Here is a 24,110-nt window from a genome sequence, read left to right as displayed (position 1 = left end):
AGTCCATCACAAGTCCGTCACAAGTCTGTCACAAGTCCATCACAAGTCCATCACAAGTCCATCTCAAGTCCATCACAAGTCCATCACAAGTCAATCACAAGTCCATCACAAGTCCATCACGAGTTCATCTTAAGTCCATCACAAGTCCATCACAAGTCCATCACAAGTCCATCACAAGTCATCACAAGTCTGTCATAAGTCTATCATATGTCTATCACAAGTCATCATAAGTACATCACACGTCCATCACAAGTCCATCACAAGTCCATCACAAGTCCATCACAAGTCCATCACAAGTCCATCACAAGTCCGTCACAAGTCCGTCACAAGTCCATCACGAGTCTGTCACAAGTCCATCAGATGTCTATCACAAGTCCATCACAAGTCCATCACAGGTCCATCACAAGTCCATCACAAGTCATCACAAGACCATCACAAATCAATCACAAGTCAGTCACAAGTCCATCACAAGTCAATCACAAGTCAGTCACAAGTCCATCACAAGTCCATCACAAGTCCATCACAAGTCCATCACAGGTCCATCACAAGTCCATCACAAGTCATCACAAGACCATCACAAATCAATCACAAGTCAGTCACAAGTCCATCACAAGTCAATCACAAGTCTGTCACAAGTCCATCACAAGTCCATCACAAGTCCATCACAAGTCCACCGTGGAAGCTCACGCTCCCGTTGGCTGCGTACGCACTCATTCCCCCACGTGAGTACTCAAAACAATCAGTGTTCTATCACTAGTCCATCACAAGTAATCACAGGTCATCTCAAGTCCATTTTAAGTCACAATTCCATCACAAGCCTATCACAAGTCCATCACAAGTCCATCACAAGTCCATCAAAAGTCCATCACAAGTCCATCACAAGTCCATTACAAGTCCATCACAAGTCCACCACAAGTCCACCACAAGTCCATCACAAGTCCATCACAAGTCCATCACAAGTCCATCACAAGTCCATCACAAGTCTGTCACAAGTCTGTCACAAGTCCATCACAAATCCGTCACAAGTCTGTCACAAGTCTTTCACAAGTCCATCTCAAGTCCATCTCAAGCCCATCTCAATTCCTTCTCAAGTCCAACTCAAGTCCATCACAAGTCAATCTCAAGGCCATCACAAGGCCATCACAAGGCCATCACAAGTCCATCACAAGACCAAAAGTCCATCACAAGTTCTTTCACAATTCCTGTCATAAGTGATGGGGATGAAGAATAACAAGATATGCTGTACTCTATTTTTCTGAAATCACAGCTACAGGTGTGCTTTTTTTCATGCAGAGCCTTAACCACTTTTTGCTTCCGCATGCACATTTCGACACAGGTTTTCAAATAAAATATCGAATTTCCGATGCAGAGTGCCGTAAAGTAATAGGAAAAAGTAATACTACATTTATATGTATTTCTTTTTTAATAACTTTGTTTTCAGCCAAAACTAAAATGGCCATGACAGAGTGCAGCTCACTACCCATTACCATCACGCTGTCGGATACCACTGTCTTCCAGCAAACTGAAGGTGAGTTGAACATCAAAGAAAAAAAACATTCACTGATGTATAAACATTTTATTGGTTTTATCAAAATGTTAGTATAATATTTGCAGGGTTCTTCATTCCGTTTTTGTTTGTGTTTCTTCTCGTAGCCATTATCTTTAGTGGTCTTTGGCCTTTTGGTTGGCAACTTTCATGAAAGAAAATCAATTCTGCGGCCGAGTTCACAAAACAGTGCGTAACTTATGCCATGCCTAGGACTTACGCAACAATACTTACTGCGCAATAAACTCAAGATCGATTTCACGAAACTTGGATTAGCTGCACAACGTTTTATGTAATTTAAATATCTTGGAAAAGGAAAAAAAAAAAGCATTTTCGACACCTGTTTGTGTATGATTTTGTTTGTTCATGAAACAGTCGTTGAATCACCTCTGCCTGCCGTTTTGAAAACAATTTTGTCCGATTTTCTTCAGAATCGTTGCGGCAACTAAAAAAATTCTGTCACAAGTGAAAAGCAATTCATGCACCTCAAACACAAAGCTATGAAGCTTTTCTTAAAATGTGTCACAACTGAAATGTTGCGAAGGGTGAAATGATGCGCAACTTACACAATAAATTGTGGCACAAGTGGAGTTACACCATTGCGTAAAGTTTCGTGAAATCAGCTGCTGGTCTTTTTATTGCCATCCATTTCCCAACTTGCATGTCGTTTCCAAAATGGCTTGTATATGTTGCAAATGTCAAAGTGGTTGCGATCAAGAAGATATCCCGATCCATACATGCTTGATCTGCCATGGCATTGTTGTAAGATTTGGATAGCAACATGTATCAGTGCCCTGCGTTTTTGCTCATTTCCGTACCCAGAAATCTCCAGTCTCGTCGACGGTGCGTGCAGGATGATCCCCGTGAGGGCGCTCAACCCAGGTCACACCCAGGTCACTGTCACCTACGAGCAGGGCTCCCTGCGACTGCAGGCAGCCATCACCGTTGCTGCCTACGTCCCGTTGCAGGTAAGTCAGTTTCAATAACCCTATCCCTGCCAGACGCAACACAGTGCATCAGGTGTAAAAGTCCGTGGGACATTGCTTCATTGAGCCACCAACACCAGTGCATAAACAGCCAATTCTGAAACAATGAGAGCTAGTCCCATTGAACAATGCCACAGTTGTATCCTGCTGCAGTTAGCGACTATAGACTCTGAGGCAGTTTTGCCTTGAAACGTTTGACCTGATGCTGATGGATCTTGCTGCACTGAGCAGGCTTGTCATTCTTTACAAGCATTGCGTGTTGCTGCGTTTAGTAGGGTTTCTAGCCAAAATACCCTGTCTGGTAAGGGATTGTTTTCCCTTGTATTTATTGTCACGATACAAATGTAATCTGAGTCTTTGATAAAGAGCACACTTTGGGGGAAATTTTTGATATGCCTTGAACCAGAATTGCTATCTCTGGTTTTCAGAATTTAAATTTTTTTTTCTTCGGAACTTGCCACTTAACATGGCGTACCTGAAACCTTGTCAGAAGACGATTCCGGCCCCCCCCCCTAAGATCTCGGCTATCGAGTGACGAAAAATTTTGAAACTTGGTACATGCATAGAGCAACTCTTCATAAACATACCCAAGATTGGTCCGATTTTTATGTTTTTGGTATCAAAAGATGCGCATGGCTCGAGGCTAAAAAATCATAACAGCTCGGGTCGCGAAAATTTGTTTTTTCAAGGTTATCGCGGAAAAGTTGAGGGGGTGGCGGCCCCCAGCCCTTTTAGGGTCAATCCCACCACATATCCGTACCAAATCATTTAAAGTAAATCACAACTTTTGTATACAGACATTCAATAGTGAAAGAAGCGTTTTTTTTTGAAAATATAACATTTTGTAGACAGCAATTTCGAAGTGCACAGGCGTACAAAATGAATACAGCCCGCAGTTCATTGGTTGTGAGGTATTTTCAACTATTTTCTTGTTAAAAATGAGTTGCCTTTGAGTTGAAAGCAGTTTCTTGTTAAAGAGTTTACGGAGTTTGAATTTGTTGTCGGGCATATGAAATCTAGTTGTGTTAAAATTGGGGTTTTAGTTTGGAATTTTAACATATGTAAAAAATTTTAATTGGATATTTTGATTTTGTGTATCTTTGAATTCTATGATCTTTTTATTTTTTTTAACAATAATTTTTTGTATTTTTTTAACAATAATTTTTTGTATTTTTTTTCTTCATATTTATAAATGTTGAATGTTATTACATGTACATGTTATTTCTTGTTATTTCTTGACATTTTGTATAGAGCAGCTGTATTACAATTTTGTCATATTCTTTGAATTTTGATGCAAAATGTGAATGTTGGTAATGGCTTATTTGATTTGTGTTTGAAATTTACATTTTAAAAACTTTTTTCCACGAGAATCTTCTTAAAATTATCAGATCAAACAAATTCTGAAAAGGGCTTGAAAGATAGAAACTAACACTTCAATAGAGATTGAGAGGTTTAAAAAAATAATTCACTTATCAAAAATATGGATTTATTTATAAATTCCAAATCACATGAGACTTTGATGTTTTGCTTTGAGGCTTTGATGCTGTTTAATAAAAAAAAAGTAAAGTATTAAGTTAAAATTATTTAAGAATATTTCTCTCATGACAAAAAATTCTACCAGTACAGTGACTGTATTTCATATATATTCATGACATTTTATATTGTTTTTTTCCCCAAGGTCTTAGACCCTGACAGCATCGCCGTAGTGACACCAGCCGCTTCCAAGACGTTCGTCCTGACGGGAGGCCCCCAGCCATGGGTGCTGGACCCATCCCGGTACTACGAGACACTGGCGGCCGAACACCCCGACTGGGTCTCCAGCAAACACGTCAAGATGTTCGGCTCAAACAGTAAGATAGTACAAGGCCAACTGCCCTGGGCCCAATTTCATAGCGCTGCTTAACAGCCAACTTTGTGCTTACCGAGCCTCCATCTATTTCATAGGGACTGTTAAGCAGTAAGCACGGCACATCAGTGATGTAACAATAGAAATCTCCATGCGCGCGCAACCGTTAGCATGAAATAGTGCTTAAGCAGCAGCATGATTTTCTGCTATAGTAAGCACAACTTTTCTGCTTTCTGTTAAGCAGTGCTATGAAATTGGGCCCTAGTCTTGACCTAGCTGAGATTGGGTATATATTATGTTTACCTAATGCAGCTAGTTTCAGTTCAAATCTGGGAGGGGGGATGGGGTGAGGGGGGGGGGCAGAAACACGCCACAAAAGTTGGGAGGGTTCTCATTCACATTGTGGATTGAAGCGTGCGCACTCCATAGGTGAGCATATCCAATATGTACTGTACAAACCGCTGTGTAAACGATTGTACAGTACATGCGCATGTTTATGGTGTAAATCGAGGATACACATGTGAAGCATCATCGAGTAATTGAGGACAGGAGTCAAATCGAGGATGACCTTGATTAGAAAACGTGTACGAAACCAATGGGAGCTGTTGTTAAAAAGTTAAAGAGTATAAAGAAAAGATCTATGATAAGGAACAATAGAAATGTTTCATTTAAACAAACCTGCTGGCACGTATGTACACGCACACTCAAATTTGTATCCTTGTGGAGACTTTGTTCATGTTTCCGAGTTTGAAAGTGAAGTTTCAAAATGCTCTTATTTTAACCAGAATTAATTTCCTTGGCTGAAATTCGGACTTAATATCCCTTTTCTAAAACTCTTCCATTTGCGACGGATCAACCCTCCTTGGAAATTCCTAGTTTTTGAGTAAAATCCATATATCTATTTCGTGAAAACCTCGTGGAGACATATTCATCTATAGAAATTGCCCTGTGGAGACGTATACAAACTTTTGTTCTCTATTGTGTGCACGTCTCCAGAGGGCACGGTGTATCAGATCACAATATACACACGCCGCACTAAGCCTGTCAAGTTTTTAGTTACGAAAACACATTCGTTTTTTGCTATGCTTCCGAGGATCGGCTTTGTGTTTTCCTTTGTTCCCTTATCTAAACCTTTCCCATAGACTAAGCGCGTATTCCGGCATTCAAGGACAAAGGGACCTTCGATAGAGATCGCAAAAGAACCTTTGTGCTCCCTTTGTGTGTGATCCTCAGTCGTAAAGCCACGTAAGAGCAATGTTACTGCCCAATCGTTGAGCCAGGCACCCGACTGTGCTACAGCGAAAATACCGTTTGAGAGATGAACCATCTTGACAGGGAAAACTCGGGCAGTTTGACAGTGATCCAAAAGGGAAAGGTTTTCGACAGTTTGGCGTACATGTATGCGTCTTGTGCCATGTGTCCAAGTTGTGTTCCTTGACTATGGTGACTTTTTTAGTGTTTGTGTAGTATGAGTACAATCAGTATCTTAGTTGCTTTGCTGCAACCACCTCTTGACTTCCCAGCAACCGCATTAAAGTGAAAATATTTCTCATGGAATTTGGAAATTTCTCAGGGAAACTTCAGGGGAAACTCATCAGGGAATTGTATTTCTTTTAAAAGTTGGTGGGAACCCTTGGAAAGCTCACTATGAAACTTCCCAATTCTGTGTGTTGCAGAAAACAATCACGTCTTCAACGTCGTGTGCCTTCTGCTTGGAGAGCAGACGTTTACAGTCACCGTGGGCAACAGCCCCACGGCCAAGAACAGGCAGCCTGCTATATCAAGAGCCACAATCAAGTAAGTTTCCTCAAAAACTCTGATTCTGATTTATTGTCGGAGAACTATAATTCCATGTTTCTATCCACTAGAACACCCTCTTAGACAGATTGAAATATTGAAACATTCTGTACTGGAGTAAACTTTGGACTAATGCATAAAAAGGCTAGGGAAAAGAAAGGAGTATTTGAATGTCGAACTACATTTTTTATGCCCCGTGGCGAAGCCGAAGGGGCATACTGTTTCCGCCTTGTCCTTCCGTGGGTGGGTGGGTGGGTGTGTGGGTGTGTGTGTGTGTGGGTGGGTGAGTTTGTCTTACATACGCAGTGTGGACTTCCGAACAAAAGACGTCCACATAATGTAGGTAGCACCGACGTTGTGTGGACTTACCCCACATCCACACAGTGTTTCCCCATTTCTGGAAAACAGGTTTAGAGGCATTTTTGGGTTAGGTTTATCCGTAGCAGAATGAAGAGAAACACTAAAGGGAATCATAGAAAAAAAATTGGGTTGAAAGAGTTTTCACAGTTTGAGAAAAATGAGTTTTTTCACTGGTTTTTCTTAACTACACGAAAGCAATGGAAAGTCCACACTAGTCATGTGAAACAAGTAGGTGTGTGTGTGGGTGTGTGTGTCCGGACAAATCTTGTCAGCGCGATAACTTGAGAAATACTTTACATATGAACTTCACATTTGGTTTGTGGATTGTCCTTGGTAATCCTAAGAAGCCTTTTGCATTTGGGGCCGAAAGGTCAAGGGTCAAGGTCACAGTGGCTGAAACAATAGAAATTTTGTCAGCGCGATAACTTGAGAAATACTTTGCATATGAACTTCAAATTTGGTTTGTGGATCGTCCTTGGCAATTCTAAGAAGCCTTTTGCATTTGGGGCCAAAAGGTCAAGGGTCAAGGTCACAGTGGCTGAAACAATAGAAATTTTGTCAGCGCGATAACTTGAGAAATACTTTACATATGAACTTCAAATTTGGTTTGTGGATTGTCCTTGGCAATTCTAAGAAGCCTTTTGCATTTGGGGCCAAAAGGTCAAGGGTCAAGGTCACAGTGACTAGAACAAAAGAAATTTTGTCAGCGCGTTTACTTGAGAAATACTTTACATATGAACTTCAAATTTGGTATGTATATTGTTCTTGGTAATCCTTAGAAGCCTATTGCATTTGGGGCCGAAAGGTCAAGGTCACAGTGGCTGAAACAATAGAAATTTTGTCAGCGCGATAACTTGAGAAATACTTTACATATGAACTTCAAATTTGGTTTGTGGATTGTCCTTGGCAATCCTAAGAAGCCTTTTGCATTTGGGGCCAAAAGGTCAAGGGTTAAGGTCACAGTGGCAAAAACAAAAGAAATTTTGTCAGCGTGATAACTTGAGATATACTTTACATATGAATTTCAAATTTGGTTTGTGGATTGTCCTTGGCAATCCTAAGAAGCCTATCGCATTGGGGGTCGAAAGGTCAAGGGTCAAGGTCACAGTGGCTAAAACAATAGAAATCTTGTATTTATTCTGAGATCATAGGGATTAGGGATCAATTCATATAAAACCTACAGAAGACACTAATGCTGTCAATGAACGTTCCATTTGACCAAGGTACATGTAAGTTGATGTTAGAGTGGTGTTATGTCATGGAAACAGTCACGGTTGCGGGGCATTTGTGTTTGTAAACACACCTGACTTGTTTCTAAATTTGTTTTTATTGGTGTCTCTCAAAGACAACAATCTATGTAGGAGAACTGCAACTGCGTATTTTACGCCATCAAACACGCGTTGGGCAGTGCTGAAAATGTTCTACAATGTTTGTTGCTCGAAAAGTGTTCAAAATACGATGCAGCCTATGCGAGTTGTGCAAGTTGATGCTCATATTACCGATGCACGTGGCTGGTCTGTAGGAAATGACGCATTTGAGAGAGACCTATTATTGAGATATTTGGCAATGAAATGCTTAAAACTAAAAAAGCAAAAAGTGTAGAAGTTTCAGTTTTATTTGTCATGTTTCATTTGTTGAAATGCTTTTTTATATCACTCCTTGCAATTAACGTAGTTTAGGGCTTATGTGTTAAACAAGGAATGACAAAAAAAAGGGGGGGGCTTACTGAAAGGAACAGCCCCAATGAAAACCATGCTTTGTCTTATTTGCATTCAGGTTCCTGTGTACGTCGCCGGTGAGGTTGCAGCTCATTCCAGTCATCAACCAGCCACAGCTAGAAGAGCCCTGCCCAATCACGCTGGACTCCAATAATCAGGTAAGAACTGGACGGAACCGGTTGGAGCTGGTCGCAACTGCATCAAACCAGTCTGGGCGGGTAACAAGCTAATGACTTTAAGAGCTCTGCCCAGGCACTCTGAACTTGAATAAACTACTGAAAACTGGTCCATACCAGTTTGGATTGGTCTCACAGAAGAGTGAAGTACATAATAGCGAGTTTAAACTGGATCAAACCAGTTTGGACTGGTAATAACACAAAGGATTTGTGTGCACTAAAGCAAGTTCACAACCGGATTGAACCGGTTTGCTCTGGTTAAACAAGTTCAAGGTTTGAATGCTGCTTCCAGCAATTTTCTTTGCAACTAGGTTAAATTAAGTGAAATAAGACTAATCTTTACATATTGATGTTCTCAATCGTTACATATTATCATATTTCTGTTTAATTAATAAAATGTGCGCAAGTACCCCATCAACGACCAGAAAAGGAGAGTTTGGGGTGACCTGGACTGGTTCCCGATCCATTCACTGCGTATTTCGAATGTATCCAAAGTTATTGGAGGCGGGATTAGTCTCGGAGACCATCGCAAGTTGAATTTGAACGTATTCGCGAGCTGACAACGCATGATGCTCACACGAAGACGCTGTGGCTAATAGCTTTTGCACATTCAGGAAGTTGTGCGTACTTCGCGAACGAACTAAAACAGTACGCGCATGCTGTTTGTCCCGAAGATCTGCCTTGCTAATGTTTGAACTAAAAGCAGACTTTATCTAATGGGCAATTCTGTAAAATCCAACGTAAAGATGTTAAGGGGGTGGTACCGGTACCTTAGTTTTGTCTATAATAGGTTTCTACTACATTGTTAGTGATGTATCGCATTCACTTTTCCAAGAGCAGCTCATTAAAGCGTCTGACATGTACGTCCGAATTTACGGAATTGCCCTAATACAAAATTTTATTATTTTCCTTTGTAAGTTTTTTTTTGCCATGGTTTTTCCAGCTTGTCTCCACAAAGCAACAAGGAGAAATAAAGGTTTGATTATTTTGTGATATCACCTCTGAAAAACATATAAAATTAAAAAAAAACAAATCTTTGCGCTTATGCTTAACATAAGGAAAGTAAAAGTATTTTTTCCCGCCATGAATACATGTAGCTAAAAAATTCTTGCCGTTACTGACAATAAATGTTTTTTTAAATTCATGGAAGACCTAATCATATGCCACAAACTGTGAAAAACGGATATTGTCAGTTCACAAAATCTGCCGTCAGTATCAAACTGATTCATGAGTGCAGCCAAGCCTCATTGACTTTACATACAGGCCATTCTAAATTTGGGGTTCGCTTTTTTCCTGTCCCTGTTCCACGTGACATGAAAGTTTTTAAGTCTGAAGCTTAGGTTAATTGAAGCTTTCTGCTTTTCCATTTACTTGCCCATCTCTCTCAAATGTATCCCACTGGATGGTCATCTGAGGGAAAATGCCAGTGTTAACCCTAACCGCCCTAAATCCTTCAAAATCCTCTTTGCCAAATTGGAGGAATTTGGAGGATTGAGGTTACATGGCAAAAGTGCGTTACTGCTTTCGTAGGATGCACTTTGTCAAGGTCTTGGGCTGGACCTTGTGTTGTTTTTGCTCGGCCATGCATAAATATAGGCCTGGATTATGCTTGAAATCCTCCGTACTGCTCCAGGATGTCACTGGCCAAGCCTCAACATATTGCCAGTAACTGCCGCAGGAATTTGCAGGATTCAGGCAGTGGACACCCCTCCATGGACCATATTCAAAGAAGAATGGAGGAATTTGCAGGATTGAGGCTATATGCTTTTTTCCCATGAGGCCAGTTGGAGGATTTTGCAGGATTGAGGCTCCATCCTAGCAAAAGGCATAGGGAGTTAGGGTTAATAATTGAATTCTGAACATTGCCTTTCCTAAGCTTTTTTTAAGCAGCATTTTTCAATGACGCCAAAACCTGCAAGGCTCCATAAGCATTCCTTCTCTTTTTCATCAAAGTTTCAAATAATTCATCGTTGAGCATGAAACCACTCTTCTGAGCTCAATCATTCTTATTTTTTTCTTCAGATTTTTAGCATAACATTATTTCATCAGATGATAAAACAAAGTAACAAAAACTACATTCCCAGCAGATTCTTTAAAATTATGCAAGAATTAAGACCCAAGCCCAAAAAATGAGTTTGAAGTCACCAGAGTTACTGTCGCTCCATCTTTTAACCCTAACCCTTTGTGTATAATTACTAGAAAGTATCCTGAATCCGCCAAAATCCATCAATTTTGCCATGCCCAAAAAATTTGGTGGTCAGTGAGTCCATCAGAATCCACCAGTTAGCTGGGAGTAAATCTGTTGAGATCCTGAATCCATCAAAGTCCCCTAACTGCTCAATATGGAGGTATCCTGAATCCATCAAAATCCTGCAGTACCGCTAGGCTTCCAATCCTGAATCCATCAAAATCCCCCGACTTTTTCAATATGGAGGTATCCTGAATCCGCCGAAATCCCCTGAAACAGGGGGGTGGATTTTGATGGATTCAGGTACATTAGGGTTAATGCCCAAAATGCTTCTCAACACTAAAACCTTTGGACATCAAATGTGCTTATAAAATGTAATACTGTTGTCCATACTTTACTTTGTCGATGAAAAATGAAAGAGAAATATTAGAGTTTGCTTTGAGTCAAAACAATGAGACTCAAATTGGGTGATTCTGTCTAGACATTAAAAAGGTGGTTTCTTCGGTAACTGTTTCTTTCCTAGTTAGCTGGAACTTTTTCTTGGAAGCTCAAGTTCCAAATCATTGTAAATCATCTGGATTTGGCTTCGCAATTACCGTGGGAAAATGACTATTGAATGTTTGCATGACACCTCACTATTATTTACTAATAGCTCACAGCAAATAATTGAGAAAATGTGTGTGTATTAAAATTATCCTTTTACATTTGTTTCCCAAGAGCTTGTTAGAAACTTGCAGTTGGACTAAGCACCGTCGATAAATCGATATTACCGATTATTCGATATTACTTTGATATTGATATCTCCGACAACAATTTTTTAACCATATCGAAATATATTGGAATTCGCAGCATTGGAATTTGCGGTCTCCCCAACGTAAAACCTCAAAAGAAACCACCCATTCTAAACAAACTCTCAGTGCTAAGATTTGCTTTAACGAGTTTGAGCAATATGCTCCAGAGAAAACCGTCGAAAATTGGGACCTTTTTTTTTTTTTTAATAATCAAAGTGTCATCTTTATGGGCTTTAACTTAAATACATGGGATAATCGATATATCGAATATTCTCGATATTGGATTTCCAATGTATTGATTATTGAACATTCTGATATCGACGGTGCTTATTAAGTTGGACTGTAGTTTGACATATTCTGAAACAATTAGCGTTTGTGTACAAATAATGAATGTTTGTGAGTGCAATGGTAAGAATAATTTCATGAGGTGACAGATGAAATGTTCCATTCCACGAGGCGAATGAAATTTTTCTTTCCATTGCACGAACGTGAAACATTCATTATTTGTTTTACATCACACCTGAATAAATCCTTGTCATCTGATTGGTTGACTTTTAATAGCCAATTTATTCAGGTTAAAAACTGTTTAAAAGTGCGACAAGTTCATCATATCTATATTAATGCAAACTGTTTGACAGGTTAAGAACAATCATATTCAATTTATCTCGATTTAAAACAGCGCCACCACCAGCAGCAGCGACACCATGCAATGGAAGTTCTATTCACAGTGCAATAGAAGTTCCATTGCACTGTGCGCTGCACAGTATGGTACGAATAATTCAATGACATGTGATCAACGATCCACCAATCAAATGACTGGGATTTATTCAGGTGTTGTATAATGTGGAATAGATGAATTAGTATAGTTCACTTTGTTGCTATATACATTGTTCATAAAGGTTTGCACAATAATACTACCTCATTGGTAAGTCCATACAGCAAGATAAAAGTGTGTACAGTGAGCTCAATCCATGTAGCATTATGGTGTAATTTGAATTTTGCAAGCGTCATCAACATGAATCTGTTTTTTTTTTCCATGAAGCCTGGTTTTCACTTTGAAAATTCTCCACAAAAGACATTCCCAATTTGTAAGAACTTGTGAGGATTTTTGATTGACTTGTGAGGACTAAACTAGTGATGTGCATCGGGTCGGGTTGATGACGCCAAACCGACTCGAGACATTTATTTTATAAACAGAATCCAAACCAAAACCGAACTGGACTACCTAAAACCCACCTGGCCTGACCCCGACAACAATTCAAGGAAAACGACTTGACCCGAAAAACCCCAAATACGTAGCTTCGGCAAATGTGTCCGCTTTTGCGCCTGAACTGATCTGCTTTGCATAAAAAATCTGGGCTTTCAATAACTGAATCATGCCGTGCGGCACGCAACAACTTAACCTACTGGTGGGCCTATTATGTTATATACCGATTGAAACGTACCGCACACCATTTGTAGTCGCACCACGCGCAGTGTCTCTGCACTAAATAGTGCACCATGTGAATATCCATTCTGTTTCCGTTTATTTTGGTTTACTTCAGGTTTTTCCAAAAATGGCTTAATCGAATCGATCCAACCTGGCCCGAAAATTGCAAACACAAAACTGAAACCGACCCGACCCGACTGAAATTATGGACAAACCGACCTGACCCGGGTCGGTTTTTTCAGGTCGGTCCAAAATGGCTTAACCGACCAGACCCAACCTGAAAATCACAAATGCAAAACTGAAACCAAACCGACCCAACTGAAATGATGGAAAAACCGACCCATCCGGGTCAGTGTCGGTTTCATGTTCGGTTTGCACAACATTAGACTCAACTAGAAATCTGCTCCCCAATGCTCAATTTACTGTTCTTTGTGTGTCCCAGCTTCCGGTTTTGAACAGTGCGGACCTTGACATCATGGTGCGGGCCGTGGACAGCCACGGCAACTTCTTCCACAACTTCTCCTCGACTGTAGTCTCCTGGGCCAGCTCTGACACCACCCTGGCCACCTTCCGGAACCCCCTGACCATGTACTCGGACGTGGACGGCGAGATAAGGGGATCCAAGATTCTGAAAGGTGTGTCAATTAAATGGGCAATTTCAGTGTAATGAAAGGCAGTTTAATGTCCGTGACAGATCCAATTAACCATAATAGCTAATTAATGATTCAGAAAAAAATGATCCAAAACTCCTAGTCTGTAGTCTCCTTGACCGTTGCTAGATGATGGATGTGCAGTGTGTCTCAAAAAAATATGCAAACAAAATATAACGGAATGGCAGACGTAGAATGTGTAACCAACATAGATAATATAGGTATGTTCGAAAGATATGCCTTTCCACTTAAAAATGAGACATCAAACGTCCAAATCTGATAATGTTTGACAGAGTTATGTGTAATTGCCCAAGAGAGGTCAAATTGACCACGGGACCAAGTTTTCAATTTTAGGCTTTGGGACAAAGGTGACCTAATTGCCTCTGTGGATAATTGACTGGCCTACAACAAAAATGTGTTTAGCGAGTGAACACAATTTCAAACACTTTCTTGCTATCAGTTTGTAAACATGTTTACGTACTAAACATTTTTTGCATGAGAGACGATGTCGCCTGTGTATCGAGCGAGAGGGAGGACATGTTGAGGGAGAATGGATGTAATCAACGACAGTTTATCCGCAATTCAACACTTGCACATCCAAAATCGATTATCACTGCATTTAAAAACTTGGTCCCACTCCCATGGTCAATTTGACCTCTCTTGTGAAATTACACATAACTAAGTCAAAAATTATCAGATTTGGACGTTTGATGTCTCATTTTAAAGTGGAAAGGCGTATCTTTCAAACCATACCTATATTATCTGTGTTGGTTACACATTCTATGTCCGCATTCCGTTGTATTTTGTTTGCATTTTTTTTAAAGACACACTGTATAAGACTTGAAAAATACATTTTAAGGGTTACTCACTGAGCTCTTAAAATGTCTTTGCCTACTACAATGGCGACGCTGACTTGCTGATTCCTTTATTGCTTTTGTAACTCAGCCTGGGAAGTGTGCAAAATGAGTGAGAAATTCGGCACAGTGACTGTCACCGCCTCTTCTTCAAGTTACGATGCTGCCCTCTTCAAGAAATACAACATCCAGCCAGTAAGTTTGAAATTTTGTATAGTAAAGATATCTCAGTGCTGGAGAATGTGCTGGAGAATGTGGTGTCTTTCATGCTTTTTTATTCGTAGTAACTTCCTTAGTAATGTTTATGCAAAGAGCTATATTAAATTATTACAGCGCTTACTCCTCATTCTTACGTGCGGAGACGCTTTGAAGCCGTCCTGGGCGCAGACATTTTGAATTTATGTGCGTGTTTGTAGAACACAATCAAAATAGATGGATTGAATTTTAAAAGTGTACTCTAAATGCAACGCACAAGTAGAACGTACGCAAACAACTTAAGCGCGTCATGATGGTTTTAACGAAAAAAGTCACGGTTAATCATCTGCAGCAGATACGCGTATGCGTTGCACCGTTTTCGTAGAGCAAAATGAAATGCTCATTTGCTGATCGTGCGTTTCAGTTTTGGGCGTATCGGCTTTGATGACGATGCACTGGTACGGGATACAAACACAGATATGCAAATAGACGTACAAAATACGTACACAATTTCTAGTTCCCATAGGTTTGTGTACAAACATGGATGCGCCCAGCAGGCATCACTTTGTACATGTACATGAGTTAGCGCTCTAAGCAATTTAATATAGCGCTACATGTATGTGTTTATGCCATTCTTTTCTGTTTTTTTTATGAGAATTTGGTAAACTACTTGTGAGTACTCGACTAATCGTGAGTAATTTCTGTGCGAGTACCCGAGTAGGAAAATCCACTACTCGCCCAGGCCTAGTTAACGCCCCATGTATCCAAAGTCTGAGGTACATTTTTTTTCCCTTCAAAATACCGTGCAATAAATCTGCATTCTGACCAGTCAATGCAAGAGAGTATGGTGTTGTACATGTAGCCTTGTTAACCTTTCTCATCAATCTACATAACTCTGTGTGGTTTTCCGCCCATGGATGTGGAATTGTTTCGTTCCAGCAGTAACTTTTTTTCCTTAATTGCTTTCCATTCCTGCGCTTCAGTCTGAAGTGGGCTCTTAAAGGGAAGATCAAATTATCACGAAATACCTTATTAGATTGTTAGGGAATGACAGCCTAAATCATCCTGTAAAGTTAAGGCTCCTGGTGTGCCGACATTTTCAAGAAAAAAATGTATTTTTTCAGCGCTGGTCGTCTGACCAGCATTGGAGAAAACTGGCTCTTTTTCAAAAAGTGCTCCTAATTCTTCATATTTATTTCGTCTGCATTTCTTTGCAATTGATTACACACCTGTTCAGGGGTACAAGCCTGCTAGACTGATTATCTGATCTCTCAATTCCCCAAAGTCTATAAATTGCTCCGTTTCATCTTAAGTGGGGTCAGGGCACCCAACTACAAGAATACGATTGGTTTTCTTGGTTTTTCCAGCATCTACGAACCTAAAACGTGAACAAAAAGTCAGTGTAACAATATTTGCTATAACATACTAATCCTCCAAATCCATTTATTTCTGAAAATTGCAGCAAAAGCAAATGTTGTACATTCCTTTAACTTTTCCGCTAGTATAGACTTAACTTTCCTCTTATTTTGCAACAGTTGAAACTCAACCCACTGAGCGCCTCGCTGGACCTGAACCTTGTCAAGGAGGCTACCATCGACCCGCAACAAATCGCCATATTCAACCATCCGTCCAACAGGGTAGGTACACATCATCCGGTGAATGACTCGTTGGGTAATGGCCCACGACTTATGGCTTGGCTGACTATAATAATAATAATAATAACTATTACCCTGGATTGGACATTTGGGAGACATCCCCATAGACTTGTGCACAAAATTTTTCAAACTTAGATGTGCCCTAACCCAATATTCCCTTGTCCTTTTCCCACGAATTTCGGTATGTTTACTAATTAGACCACGAGCAACAAATATAACCTAATTGCGACAGCACAGTTTTGCCTCTAAAGGGGGGCTGTGACATTAGGGAGATATGAAAATGTCTCCCTAATGACCGATGTCTCCCATCGTGCGAAGAAATTACGATACTGTGTCTCCCTAATGGTACCATTACACGTATAATAATAATAATAACGGGTTGTTATATAGCGCTTTTAACTAATATCAAAGCGCTTTACATTATTACTACCCCTGATCATTGGGCCAATGAAACATTCCAATACCTTCTCAGCTCCCTGGGGAGTATACAGCTCGATGCTGCCTGTTAGGCGCAAGCAAGCTAATTCAATCACAATAACCATCTCTGCCCTCACAGGTACCAATTTACTCCTGGGTGGAGAGAACCAATGAGTGACAAAGTGCCTTGCTCAAGGGCACACGCACCATGATCCCAGGCTGGATTCGAACCCACAACCTGCAGCTTTACCCGCAGACCAAAGCCACACACCAGCAGTATTGTGTAAATGTAACATTGTGGGCACAAACAAAACAAGAAAAATTAGTCGAACTGGTCGTATGGTATGGGCTTTATTCACGAATCGGCCATATTGGATTGAGAGTGAGGTAAAATCTTGATTTCTGGAACTTGTGTAGAGAAATGAAAGCAACTTAATTACTAATTAATTCCAGTCTGCTTCAATGAATACTTTCAAATTTGTAATTAAACGCTCCCTAATGTTTAGCCAGATTTTAAAAAGAAATGACAGTAAAATAAGGCTGCATTGTGCCTGCACAAATAGTCTGGCGACATCCCACTCAACAGTTAACAATTAATGAAATACATTCAGGGAACTCGACAAAAATGGCCAACTTGTGACAGAGGGAAGGATTCATATTAAGGAGGTACATGTTGAAAGTGGTTTGAATCCTGTCCATGGACTTTTTCCCTGTTTTAAAATTTATTTTCCTGTTGGACAAGGTTAACTTTGAAAGATGATTCAATACCTGCCCTAATTTGTAGCATTGAAGTTTGTTATTTTGAAATCCTGTCCATGGACTTTTTTCCCCGTTTTTAAATTCATTTTCCTGTTGGGAAAAGGTTAAGTTGAAAGATGATTCAATACCTGCCCAAATTTGTAGCATTGACGTTTGCTATTTTGAAACTTGGGCTCAATTGAACGAGTGGTGTAGAAATCGGGGGTTTGGTTATCAGCATTATTAGGATGATAAAGTACCAGCACACTTATAGCATGGCATTTCGATGTAGAAACCTCACTTATCAACAAGGTTGGGTTGTTGAAACAGCTGAGCCCTAGCTGTTGGCTAACTGGCCATAAATCACCTGATGGCTGGCCCTAGCCTTAGCCCTGTGGTACAGGTCTGTAACATACCTGACTGGCTAGCCAAAGCCTTAACTATTTCATAAATGGCTAATAACTTTAATACCTGTATCTGATAGCTGCCTAGTGCTAGCCGTAGCCCTTGGGTAATTGTCCATGACTGGCCAGCCATTAGCCATTAGACATTTCTGTAAATGGCTACATTGGGTTAATCTGTGCCTTACGTTATTCTGGCTAGCCGTAAGTCATAGCCCTTGGGGAAATGGTCACTGACTATCTGCACCTGATACCATGCTAGCCCTAGCCTCTTCGCTTGGGTAATGGTCCATAACTTATTGAATGGTTGGCTGGGCCTTGCCATCATCTATCACGCAAATGGCCCGTAAAGAGCCTGACATCATGATCATCAGCGAATGAGGTATTCCAGATTTTGACATTGTAGTCTTTGACGTTTCCTCAAGTTGGCCTGTGGTGAATTGACCAACATTTAAAACACGTTTAAAACCGGCCAGGGGCCTGGACGCTGATATTCGGCTTGAGCCATTATCCGCGACAAGGGGCCAATTTCATAGAGCTGCTTAAGCACAAAATTTGCTTAAGCACAAAAACGTCTTGCTTAATAAAATCATGTTACCGGCTAAAACTCCATGCGATTGTTATGCTAAGTAAACAACAGCTAAATACCAGTCACAAGCAATGTACATCACATGGAGTTTTGGCAGGTAACCTAATTTTACTAAGCAATGTTTTTTCGTGCTTAAGCAAGTTTTGTGCTTAAGCAGCTCTATGAAATTGGGCCCTGCAGGCCCTAGCCGGTTTTAAACGTGCTTGTTTAAACCGGCCGAACATTTGTTCAACAAGTTTACCTCATGTTTCGTGAAACGCCCCTCTTGCCATGTCTATGATATCTGCCTCACGCGCGTAGTGCTAAACATCTCCTTTTATGGAAGGTGGTGCACGCACAGCGCGTATTACGTGATGTGGCGCAGAATGCAGTTGTGCAGGAACAAAGTGTTTAAAACAAGTCAGTGTTTTATCAACCGTTTAAAACCAGCCACGTGACTTGCTCTCGACCAATAGGAATGGGTAAATTGTCTTCTGGTATTTATGAATTTATTTATTAACCCTTGCCCTTACAAGGTTATTTTCTACTACTGACATTCTGGCATTTGTATCCTTGTGGAGTCATTTCTTTGTTTTCTTGTACTAAAGTTTTCGAGTTTAAAAGTGTACTTTCAAAATGCACTATTTTAACCAGAATTAATTTCCTGGGCTCAAATTCGGGCTTAATATCCCTTACATAAAATACTTCAATTTGCGACTGATCAACATGCCTTGGAAATTCCTAGTTTTTGAGTAAAATCCATATATATCTATTTCGTGATAACCTTGTGGAGATGTATTAACCTATAGAAATTGCCCTGTGGAGACGTACACAATCTTTTGTTCCCTGTTGTGCACATGTCTCCAGAGGGTACCGTGTACCAGATCACTATTTGGCACTACAATTTATCTTTTCATGGTAAATTGTAGTTTCGAAGTAATGGCTCCGCGCCTGCACAAGGTAGGGCAGGGCGCGGTTTGACCACTTTCGAGAGCCCCGTGGACGGTACATAGTACCCCATGTACGTTCTGGTTCACGCCTGTATGACTTTCCCAGTGCCTAATGAATTTCTGTTCTGAGCTCCACGAAAATGGGCCAACGAATCCAAGAGACTACCCTACTTCTTCTTGTGAACTAGACACCAAAATGCAGCTGTGAAATCACAAGTATTAAAAAGCCATTCATATTTCATGCTTTCTGGTGCAGGACTTGGAATAAATCCAAATTAATCTACGGATTTAGTTTGATTGATTAGGCAGCTCCACACGTATGGCATAGGCACTGAACGCTGGGGGCCAGCAGCTAAGATTGCAGTCATTGAGCGTATCATTCATTCACCGAATTGCTAGAAAATAGATGGGTCTCTATCTTTAAAAAGGAAAATTTATTAAGAGCCATGAGTCGCAAAGGAAAAGTAAAATTTGTTAATTGAAAATGAGGATTTGATTATTAAAACACACTGAAATGACAGAATTTATATTTGGGAAAGAATGCAGTATACGGACGCCACTTCAACGAACATTTTCCAAGTATTTCCTAACAAAATCGGAATCATGTCTTTTGAGCATTTTTGCAATGACTGACCTTTCTTGAGATGATATGAAGGAAAAAATGGCGTCAGGTTGCAACATTCTTTCCTATATTTGTTCGGGGGAAAATAAAATTGAGTCTGGATTTATTTGTGATACTCTCAATAGTCGCAATGAATTTCTTACCTTTATCGATCCGCCAATCAACAGCTCATTAACTCTGGATGAAATTGCATGTTGTAAGAAATTGCATGTTGTAAGAACTTTACTAGTGAGTTAGTCAGAAAATGTACTTACAGGCTTCCTTGACCGGGACTCATGACCTGCAGCCGCTTTGAACGAAACTTTGCGCTATCGCATAACTCCACTTTACGCTGCATTTTATTGCACAAGTTGTACAACATTCACATCGCGCAACATTTTGATATTCACATTGCATAACATTTCAGTAATGACACATTTCACGAAAGCCCTGCAACAAATTTGTTGCGTGAATCCTACACATGGCATAAGCTACGTGTATGCCCAGTTTTGTGAAATTGGCTGCTGCTTACTCTGATGAATTTTTTACTGCAAATACTTTGATACGTCATCTTTTCAATGAGAAATGCCGACACTACAATGTATTTAAATGTGAAAGTTGTAACTTTTTAACCCCAACTTCCCTGAATCCATCCAAATCCATACCCCTGTTTTGGAGAATTTTGGCGGATTCAGGATACCTCCATATATAAAACTGAAGAATTTAGATGGACTGAGGATTGTAAGCCTAGCAGTACTACAGGATTTTGATGGATTCAGGATGCCTCCATATTTTGATGGAATGAGGATTGTAAGCCTAGCGTAACTGCAGGATTTTGATGGATTCAGGATGCCTCCATATTGAAAACTGGTGAACTTTGATGGATGGACGATTGTAAGCCTAGCGGTACTGTAGGATTTTGATGGATTCAGGATATCTCCATATTGAGCAGTCACCAACTCCTACATTTTTGGCGTGACATAATTGGTGGATTTTGGCAGATTCTAGTAAAGATATCCAAGGGGTTGTGGTTAATATTTGTTTGTTTATTTGTTTGTTTATTTTCATTAACACATTTACAGACATACAACGTGTATATTGTTTAGTGATACCCATACATTTTGGTGTCAAAAAAGGAAAAGAAAACAATACAAAAAGACAGTATGAATATTGACGTCCCTAATATCAAAATTGAGTAATCTTTATTTGGTTCATATTCTTTGCTTGGTCCTTAAAGGTGCACTTCATGCTGCAAGGAGGCTCGGGCCATTTCCTGATCAAACCCAGCATGCCAGGCATTGCAGAAATCAACTACGACGACAAGAGGAAAAAGATTGAGGTGAGAGCATCCCTTTAACTTTCCCGCCACCTCACTGAGGAGTTAAAATGTGACTTGCCATAGCATAATGAGGAATAACCCCAACCATTGACTTTTCACGTTATGTACACCATGTTAAAGCGCAAATCACTGGCTTTCCAATGATACCAAATTTATTGCTTAAACTTAATTTATTCCAAAGATAATGACGCAGGAACTTCAACAGTGTCCTGCCAAGTTTCGCTAACCTCATTTCGAGAAAAACGACTTTGAAAAAAGACATGCATTGTGCTGCCAACAGCAGTGAAAAAAAGTTCTTCAGTTTTCCCACTTTTGAGGGTGTTTTTTTACAACAAAAATGCATAGTGTGAACCTTGGATACCTTGGCTACTCAAAAATACAGAACAGTCAAAACGATTTTCACATTGTTTTTCTAGTATATCCGACTTCAGGCGTCGATTACTCAAAACAAGGTTTTGGGGGACATTCCTCATTTTGCCTTAGTAGGTCACGAATGATCTCAAAGGTAACCATCCAAGCTTATTAAAGAATTAATATTAAAGAACATGCAATTTTAGTCAAATTTTCTTGCAAATGACTTTACTTTTTTTAACAAAACACTCTGCATTTGTGGTTTTCCAAGAATATATATTTTTTACTTTGATGCATGCAAAGATTGATATACGGAAGAGTGTACATAGAAATTATTCAAAACTGGAAACTTCATATGTTTCATGTACTTTATTCCGGGCCAATGTTATGTGCCTATGTTGGAAAGCCCATTATTGATATTATGCAGGAAGTATCAATTTGCATGAACAATGTTGAAATTCATTTTTTCAAAAGTCCCACACCCAAGAAGCAGAGACATACAAACTTCAAAGTACATGTATTAGTCAGTACTTGGTTGTTAAAAATGCTAGTCCCTTGCTCTTAAACAAAACAGGTTTTTTTTCTTCTAGCAGAGAAGTTTGTATATTATAAATGAAAAAGGCTTTCATTTTGTACACAATTGGACCCGCTCTGCGAGAACCGAATTATTGTCTGTCCACTAATTATGACAATTTTGTGAAGAAATAGTTCAATAACCAAACATCAGTGCATTTTTTTTTTCACGCGAAAAAGTGAAGAACTCTTTATTATTGCTACGAAAATAGCAATTGAGTAAACAAATCTATATTTCTATAAGATTTGAGGCTTTGCATGGCGGGGTATCGGTATCGTTTCGGTTTGCGGTAACACCATGTGGTAATAACTACTGCTTAGAAGATATTAGTTCTGAAAAGAACTTGTCCTGCTTATTATCAATTGTTCTGATAAGAACAGTCCTGCTGTAAGTTCTAAACGAACTTGTCTTTAGTCTCAACGTTTCGACTAGCCTGCTCTAGTCATCGTCAGGAGAAAGTTCTTTTCAGAACTAATATCTTCTAAGCAGTAGTTATTACCACATGGTGTTACCGCAAACCGAAACGAAATCTATATTTCGAGGTGAAACGTGAAAATAGCACGGGAAATGCATCTTCAACCTATTCCTTTCAATCCTGTTTTGTTTACAGGTGGCGCCCATGCATGACGGCACTTTGACCCTGACGGCCTTTGACCTTTGCTTGAAGACTTCCCAGCATGCCTCAGCGGAGATCCACATAGCCGGGGTCCACACCATTGAGCTCAAAGTTGTGGACAAGGTAGGGGCAATTTTATAAATGTTTTCAATTGTTTTAATGATTTTGTTTTTAAATTTAAAATCCATAGAGATTAAAAGTTAAATTTTTACAATAATTGATGAATGATAACAATATACCAAAGCTAGATTTGCGTATTTGTGAAGAGAATATTTAGGTGCATGCTCTCAGCCAATCACAAGTGATGTAAAATCCAAGTTCTTGCAATTCAACATGACACATCTTTCCCGATAGGTCCAAGTTGATCATGATATCACAGCGGCAGTCCAGGTGCTAGACTCCAAAGCTAGATTTATGTATTTGTGAAGAGAATATTTTGGTGCATACTCTTAACCAATCACAACTGATGTAAAATCCAAGTTCTTGCAATTCAACATGACACGTCTCTCCCGATAGGTCCAAGTTGATCATGACATCACAGCGGCAGTCCAGGTGCTAGACTCCACCGGTCAGCCGCTCTCGGTCTCCTACTTCCCTCTGATGAATCTGGAACCCAAGACTGGCTCTGACATCATCACCATAAGGTAGGCTGGTTTTCGAGACTACTTTTTTTTTCATCATACAGCGTACATGTTTGCTGCATTTTTGTATGACTGTGATAGTTTGATCCCACCACTTTGGGCGTATTCGAAACTCCGTTCTCGAGTGACCCATGAACAGTGTTCTTGTGTTGCTGATTACAATGCTCAAGTGCATGTGGAGTGCAGCTGGGCAAAAATTCCAGATGGCAGCCGCCGTACAAAAACGCTGAATCAAAAGAAGGAAAAACCAAGGATCTTACGAATATCTGCTCCATTAACAAGTACCTCCTCACCGACAAAGAAAGTACAGTTGGGGGTGACCGAACAACGCCATCTTGCCTGACTACAATATTTTGACTGCCTGTACATTGTAAAAATGCCCTGGTGTACGTGTGTGACACACAAGGAACGGTGCTAGGTAAAAGGGTGCCCTGTTTTGTTCGCGCACGGAGCCCATATTTTAAATCCTGGAACAGCTATAAAAAATTGGCAAAGACAAGCGCACTCAGTGATCACGTAGTATTTTTTTTTTTTTATCGTTTAAAGTATAAACATTTGTGTACAGCTCCTGCATCGAATGAGTGCTTTAAATTTTATGCACAAAAATTAACGCACGTTGCGGTAGGGGCCTAAGTCTGCCATCTTTGTTGTTTGTGTTCTTGATGTTCTTCATCTACTCCCATTAAGTGGGTCCAGAGTGATATCCTGTTCATGAACACCGTT

General features: G+C 40.0%; 1 protein-coding gene across 1 annotated transcript in view; it reads left to right on the top strand.

Moving 5' to 3' along the window:
• The window catches only part of LOC119725327 (nuclear pore membrane glycoprotein 210-like), a 42,178-nt gene extending 18,781 nt beyond the window's left edge, over positions 1-23,397 (top strand). Inside the window, 12 exon segments of the mRNA XM_038196718.1 lie at positions 1,442-1,528; positions 2,369-2,514; positions 3,381-3,443; positions 4,211-4,382; positions 6,055-6,175; positions 8,312-8,411; positions 13,280-13,472; positions 14,433-14,536; positions 16,072-16,173; positions 21,104-21,205; positions 22,741-22,869; positions 23,263-23,397. Of these exon segments, the coding sequence (XP_038052646.1) occupies positions 1,442-1,528; positions 2,369-2,514; positions 3,381-3,443; positions 4,211-4,382; positions 6,055-6,175; positions 8,312-8,411; positions 13,280-13,472; positions 14,433-14,536; positions 16,072-16,173; positions 21,104-21,205; positions 22,741-22,869; positions 23,263-23,394 (1,451 nt within the window). The 3' untranslated portion in view covers positions 23,395-23,397.
• The last annotated feature ends 713 nt before the right edge of the window (positions 23,398-24,110 follow it).

The sequence above is a fragment of the Patiria miniata genome, unplaced genomic scaffold (genome assembly GCF_015706575.1).
Source record: "Patiria miniata isolate m_02_andy unplaced genomic scaffold, ASM1570657v1 HiC_scaffold_19, whole genome shotgun sequence".
Taxonomy (NCBI): domain Eukaryota; kingdom Metazoa; phylum Echinodermata; class Asteroidea; order Valvatida; family Asterinidae; genus Patiria; species Patiria miniata.
The sequence above is the reverse complement of the archived record's forward strand: the minus strand, read 5'-3'. Positions and strand labels throughout refer to the sequence as shown.